We start from the raw sequence: 7,326 nt of genomic DNA on the forward strand, positions 1-7,326 counted from the left end.
CGTATTCAAATATACATAAATCTGTATATTTGAATGTGCTGTACTGTATGTTTGTAAGTTTTCTCCCTAACAAACACAACAATGTCAACGAAACATCGTCACCTGCGGGAGCCTTTGGTTTCGTTATATAATACTGGACTTATTTTTCTACAAGGTTTGAACTTTGTGTTTAAACAACAGAGAAAAGTGTGAAAATTTTCATGCCTCTCTGAGAAACGTGTATAAAGTGTGTAGTGAGGGGTTTTACAGCCTTAAAACATCTATAATAATTGTAAAAAATAAAGTTCGCTACTTCGCCGATTTCACTTCTCGTGGGTTATTTTTAGAACGTAACTCCCACGATAAATGAGGGACCTCTGTACACCAGTTCAGTTAATGTTTCATCATTCAAGGATACACATACACTACTTGTTTCCATGATTGCATGCAGATAATAATACAAAAGAAAAAAGGTTAAAAAAAGGATCATAGATTTTATTTGAACTCAAACTTTCATAATCAACAGCTTAACAAAAGCTTTACATAAAACTGCGCACACACATTTATAGCTGTGCTTCAAATCTGTTTAGACCAAGCAGGTTTAGATTCTTGGCACTGCTAAACAATCATTGTGTTCGGAAAAGCAATTCAATGAGTAAGAACAATAGGCAGACTCTAGACGAATATTTGAATTGTAATCATGGTTACAGGCACTGCTAACCATGCATTTGGTAGCATTGTCTCTGCCATGTATAAAGAGTACTACGTTGGTAACTTAGTGTAGTATTTTAGGCTCGGCAGATGGAGAAGGTGAGAATTTACAGCATTCATAGATGATCTAATTGGGCTCTAAATTTAGTGCTGTAGATATTTCAGTTAACACAGATTCAGATTGAATTCGATGCGAGTAAAATTCTGTATAATTCTGCTCTTTCTAGATTGTGTTTTTTGAAGATCGGGACTTCAAAGGAAAGTCCTATGACTGCAAAGGGGACTCAGCAAACCTGCATGGTTACATCCGCCGATGCAATTCAGTGAAAGTAGAAGGTGGCTGGTGGGTTCTGTACGAACGCAACAACTTTACCGGCTACCAATATGTCATTGGTCCAGGAGAGTACAATAATTACAGCTCCTGGATGGGATTCAATGACTGTGTAAGATCCTGCAGGATCATCAGAAATGTAAGTCTCCGCCTAGAAGTGATCAGTAGAAAAACACGTCACACGTCAAACTGACTACATTTCTTTACTTTCAGCCCAAAGGGCCCTACAAGCTGATGCTGTATGAACGACTTAACTTTACTGGCCAATCTCTGGAGCTGACAGAAAGCATAAAGTCAGTCCAGGATAAATGGCTCCGGCAAGAAGTCCAGTCCTGCAAGGTTCTAGAGGGGACCTGGGTGTTCTTTGAACACCCCAACTTCAGCGGCCGTCAGTACCTGCTGGAGAAAGGGGAGTACCACCACTGCTCAGAGTGGGGAGCTCTGAAAGCAGTTGTAGGCTCCATCAGAAGACTCATAAAGGCTTAAAATGTGACCTGTTAATCAAATATATTGTTTTAATTTGAATGTGTCATTGCACTTGTCTCTTCTTGTGAATACATTAAGGGGAGATCGCATGATCTCAATCTTTTCACCACAAGTTAGAGGAAATGAAAATATATATTCTCTCAAACGTTGTATTGCTCCTAATTCTACATGTAGCTGTACACCACGTCTGGCAGAGCTCATGTGATAGCTGTCAGCTGACTTTGTACCAAGGTGGGGTTGCTGATGGAGGGTGGAGCATCACCTGTCCCCTCCACTCAAGCCTAGTTAAAGCCAGTATCATGTTGCTATGTGCCCACAAGCCAACTTTACAGCATCAGGTGCAGCTGCAGCAGCTGCAGCAGCAGACACTTTAATTGGATCAATAAATCGTTTCTGGAATCAGGCTTTGACAGATCAAAAGGTCAGCCACTGTAAACACTGTATAAAGCTAAAACAAATGCAGCATCAGCCATTGTGCTGATATAAATGCTGAGGCTATTAAAATAACAATGATGCCCCTGGCAGTGCATTTCAGTGTGCCCACATACACTGCATATATAAATCTGGACCAAGGCTGTAGGCAATAATGTCTATGTAAAAGGTGGGATAAAGAAACGGTGCTCAAAAATTGGTGTGAGGGCCAAACATGGACCGTGTGGGAAAGGTAGGAGGACGAACATTATCTGATTTAAAGATTCAACTGCAGCAGCAGCACCTCGAGCATGAAGTGTGAATATGCATATCCATTCACAGATCGTATTTTATGAAGACAGAAACTTCCAAGGTCGCTATTATGAGTGCAGCAGTGACTGTCCAGAGCTGAACGCCCATTTCAGTCACTGCAACTCTATCCGCGTAGAGAGTGGGTCCTGGGTACTCTACGAGAGGCCTAACTACATGGGCTACCAGTACATACTGACCAGGGGGGAGTATCCACATTATCAGAGCTGGATGGGCTACAATGACAGCATCAGGTCATGTCGGATCATACGGAACGTGAGTGGAATTAATCAGTCTTTAGTAACTTTTCACCTCATGTCATTAGTGTGATAGTTTAACTGTCTATTCCAGATGTTACATTTATTGACAATGAAAACCCCAGTTAGTCTTCACTTAGGTTCAGGTTTTAATCAGTTTTATGACAAATTAGACTGAAGAGCTTAGAAATGATAAATGATTTATATTCCAAGATCAATGTCGGATATTTGCTAGTGTCTTTTTCAAATAGATTTTTTTTAAAATGCATACTGCATTCACATGGCTGTAGATGCCAGTTAGCACTGTTGTAAAACACAAATGGTATTACCACTCAGACTGAACTGATGTTTGCATTACAGTCCTCTGGTGCATTCAGGGTCCGTGTTTATGAGCGTCCTGACTTCAGCGGTCAGATGTTGGACTGCACTGAAGATGAGAACAACCTGCCCGACCGCTGGCACCACCGGGAGGTTCACTCTGCCCAAGTGCAGGATGGCGCCTGGGTCTTCTACGAGCTTCCCAACTATCGTGGACGCCAGTATCTCCTGGAAAGAGGAGAGTACCGCCGCTTCAATGAGTGGGCTGCAATGAGTCCCAATGTGGGGTCTTTCCGCCGTGTCCATGACATTTAGACAGTCTATCGCATGTTTTCAGTCTATCTCATGTTCTTTGCACATTTAATAAAAAAGAATTGTGCTCAGTATGTGTATCCCTTCATGCTCATGAGTGCTGGAAAGTGTAAAATGATTTTCAAACCCTCCTCTGTCCTGATGAAAAAGAGCATGATTTATTAAACTTTAAAATTCCTCTAATTCTTCTTTTACTCGTAACGCCCTCTTTACTGCATCCACGACCTGATCTAAGCTTTTCCTCAAGCAATACAGATTAATGACATCATTACCAAATGAATTTGAACAATTTTATGAATATTGTTTACATTAAATTCACTGAGAATAGGTATAAGCAGGATGGAGTGGGTGGGGATGGGTGTCGGGGTGACTTGTGAAAGAAGGACAGCAACAAGATGAAAATGAGACTTACTGTAATGTATAGTTTGGAGATGGTGGCACTGGAGGCGTTAGGCTGTCAGAGTTGAATATGCTGAGGTTTTCTCTGGGAGTGACCAGCTCAGGCTGAACAGATGGTTGGGAACATGTACAGAAGGATAGTGGGCATATTGGACAAAAGATATAAAATATTGAGTTGCCAGGCAGGAGGAAAAGAGGAAGATGTCAGAGAGGATTCATGAATGTCATGAAGGAAGACGTGGAGAGGGTTGGTGTGACAGAAAAGGATGTTAAGCACTGGGCGAGATGGAGGCAGATCTGGCGACCGCTGAACAGAGCAGCTAAAAGAAGAGGAAATGCTTATAGTAACCAATACGGCTGCTCTAATATTCTCATAAACATAACAGAACAGCTATTGAAGAGATGCAGAGAAGTATTAACAAAGATTCAATAACATCAGTGTCGTGACTCAGTGTTAGAAAGTGTTTATTTACATTTTTCCCCCACATTTTTTAACGTGTTGATTGGAACAGAGACTTATTTTATTTCTCAATCAGTCATCATTAAGGAGTCCGTGGATTTATGGAGATGCTGTTGACTGAATGTGGGGATATTTCCTGCAGCTGGGAATTTTAAAAAGTAACCTAGGAGTTGAGATATATTACATAGTGATGTGCGATGCCACTGATTTCCTTTCCGATCTGAAACCAAGTAAAATTCAGGGTGGTATCAGCGATACTGATCCGATACCAATACTTTGTACAAAAACCTTTTTTTGTATCTCCCCGTGAGAGACGTCTGTCTCGCCCTAGCAGCACCTGTCCCTCTCCTCTTCAGTTCGCCTCAACATACGCTCGTCATATTCTGTGATATGATTTGCTCTGAGGTGTTTGACAAGGTTAGAGGTGTTGCCACAACACCTCACTTTCTTGCCACATGTATCGGTAAAATACGTCCACACATGACTCCGTTTACGCTCAGCCACTGTTGTGAGTGTGCACGCCAGGGGCTGCGACACATTTATACAGCTGTATTTCACACATGACTATTAAAGGCGGAAGAGGAAGTAGTTCCTTCCAATGTAGACAATCCGAATGATATAGTTTCTTTCCACTCTATAAACTACAAATTTACCCTAAATTACTAAAATATCGATATTTTAATATGAGAATCGATTTTAGAGCATAAATGACTGGTATGGGAGGAATCAATATTTCAGTATCGATCCGCACATCACTAATATTATAAATGGCTAAATGACCTCCTCAACATGTCTTGAAGTTCTCCAGAGGCCTGGGAATGAGCTAATCATTTTATTCAGGTGTGTTGACCCAGAGTGAGATCTAAAACCTGCAGGACACCGGCCCTCGAGGCCTGGAGTCCGACACTCCTGGTGTAAACTATTCGAAGAGTTCAACTTGACAGGAACAATAGTCCTTTATTACCTCTTTAATGTCTCGGTGCAAATATGTGTTCAGTCATTATTTCATGCTTCCTATTTTCATCGCATCAAATGAAATAAATGTTGCCATGTATGTAGTTTGTTTAAATGTTAAAGGGTTAACTTGGCTAAGTTTGGCTAAATGTTAGCAAAAGAGCAGCTTACAGGCATCACAGCATGGACAGAAGAAAACAGTACATAAGGAAGGTAATAATGTTAAGGATGGCAAAGTAAGCACACGGTCACATCTTGCTCAAGTTAGAACAACAGGTGTTTTAAAGGGTGCCTGTATCCCACCCTGCTGTGTCCTAATGTCAGTGCAGGTGGTGCTGCAGTGTGACACCCAGCAGACAGGACTCCAACAAGGAGGTCACAGGGCTCACCTAAACCTGTGGACAAAGAGGAACAGCCTGCTGATGACTCAGTGGGATTTGCCAGTAAGAGCTTGAAGCACACCAGCTGCTGTTAGTGCTGACGCTCGCTGGAACAACACTATGACCGCAGCAACACAAAGGGAGCCCAGCCAGCATGTTCTCCTAGCTGGGGTTATTCACCTCTAAAGCCTCTTTGTTTGTGACCCTTCATGTCCTGACTGGATAGGACAACGAGAGAGAGATAGAGAGATAGAGGGACAGAGAGAGAGCATGAGAAGAGAGAAAGTGCACCCTCTTATGGATCGTGTGGGGAGCAGCAGTCTGGGTCTGTCTGTTTCTCCATTTGCATCATTACAACAAACTTTCAGAAAGCGTTTATGTTTAATTATTAGTGAAGGCTCCGTTTCTATTTCAGTTCCAGTAGTGTCCTCTACACAGCTCTATAAAGAGAGAATAGCTTTAGTGTGTCAGAGAAGTGATTTGCACAGAAATCATTCTCTGTAATGGAGCAGGGAATGATTTCAGTGCAGATTTTTATGATTCAGAAAGCTTTTGTTATTATGTATAACTATAAATTATATGGGTGGATAAGACAGACCTGCTATTTACATCCAAAACAATGTGTACGAATAACCACCCAGTAAACTTTTATCGGTCATACAATTGCATTAAATTCTTGAAAATGCAGCAATAGCACAAGAATAAAACAAAAAATAATAAATAAATACATAAGAACAGTGAATAAATTAATACATTAAAATAAAAAACTGCGAAGAAATAAATAAATTAATGCTTTTAGAAATAAGACATCTAGATCTAGACAGACCCAGAAAACTGCAGAATGCATTTATAATAACTGTGTGCATTTATTTACAAAATGCAGAGAAAAAAGGATATGCAGATAACAACGTCATCAAGAACTGAATATATGTTCCCTTCTTGACGCATGTAATTGGCTGTAAAATATGAAAGTGGCGATTTCATAAACACAAAACATCAACGACACAATCAACAACACAGAAGGCAAGTATAACTGTATTGGAAAATTGATGCATTTAAAATGTTCACAATTGTAATAAAAACAGAGATCTCAGTGGTATCAATCCATCCCAGTCCTTCACAGTCCAGCTGAGGGTAAGATCATGAAGACTCAGGTGGAGATTTTCTGTAGATTTTGCAGGAATTAGCTGTTGTAGCTAATGGGGTACACTCATCTGGATCATGTGCATACTCCTGTTTTATTGTAGTTTCTGTAGAGTACAGCACTTACAACAGCTTTAGTCCTAAAAGATTTTGGCTGAAGAACCCCCGAGCTGCCTGTTTCCTCCAGCTCTGGTGTTTACAAGTCGACGGCTGTGATTTGTCTCAGGAGCTGAGAGGAATCATGCTAATCTTGGGAAAAGAATGCAGTTTCTGGCTGCAAGAGTTACCTTGTATGGCAACAATGAAAAAAGTCAAGGAGGGAGAGAAAACACAGGGTAGATGGAGAGAAATCCAGCTGTCTTAAACAGGGATAAGAATAGCAATGAAAAAGTTCATTTTAAAAATGAGCACAGCTACTCTGGCGGTATCACTGATTACTATGTTTTTTCCCAGCAGTACTCCTAATGGGCTGTTTAAAAGGTTGGCAAGCTGCTGTTAGAAGCCTGTGATACAGTGGTAACAAGAACCATCACTGTTTCATGCAAAATGTCTGGGCACAAAAATGACATGCAATTAATAATGCAGCACTAATGTTTGTGGTCAGAGAAATTTGTCAAATTACACTGGAGTTGAGACTTAACATTCACAAATGACTATAAGGCAATCAGTTCACAGTTTAGCACCAGTTTAGACAAAACAGTGCTCACTGGGTGGGGAATGTGAGGTGGATAACTTGTGAGATAACAGTCCTCCGTCCCCATACACCTCATTCAGGACTTATTTTGTGCAGACACCACTGTTATAAATGAGACATAATATCCAGGTGACAGGGCTTTCTCCACTGCCGCTCCGAGACTCTGGAACAATCTTCCCTCT

General features: G+C 41.0%; 2 protein-coding genes across 2 annotated transcripts; both read left to right on the forward strand.

The window, feature by feature from the left end:
• Positions 1–780: 780 nt before the first annotated feature.
• On the forward strand, positions 781–1,507 carry LOC308410436 (gamma-crystallin S-1-like; the record flags this gene model as incomplete). The annotated part of the gene is made up of 3 exons (XM_080903773.1): positions 781–789; positions 918–1,160; positions 1,235–1,507. 3 exons carry the CDS (start codon positions 781–783, stop codon positions 1,505–1,507), a joined length of 525 nt encoding a protein of 174 aa, XP_080759899.1.
• Positions 1,508–2,153: 646 nt separating this feature from the next.
• Positions 2,154–3,117, forward strand: LOC308410437 (gamma-crystallin M2-like; the record flags this gene model as incomplete). The annotated part of the gene is made up of 3 exons (XM_080903774.1): positions 2,154–2,171; positions 2,261–2,503; positions 2,845–3,117. 3 exons carry the CDS (start codon positions 2,154–2,156, stop codon positions 3,115–3,117), a joined length of 534 nt encoding a protein of 177 aa, XP_080759900.1.
• Positions 3,118–7,326: the final 4,209 nt, after the last annotated feature.

Source organism: Rhamphochromis sp. 'chilingali' (assembly GCF_963969265.1).
Source record: "Rhamphochromis sp. 'chilingali' genome assembly, chromosome: 14".
Taxonomy (NCBI): domain Eukaryota; kingdom Metazoa; phylum Chordata; class Actinopteri; order Cichliformes; family Cichlidae; genus Rhamphochromis; species Rhamphochromis sp. 'chilingali'.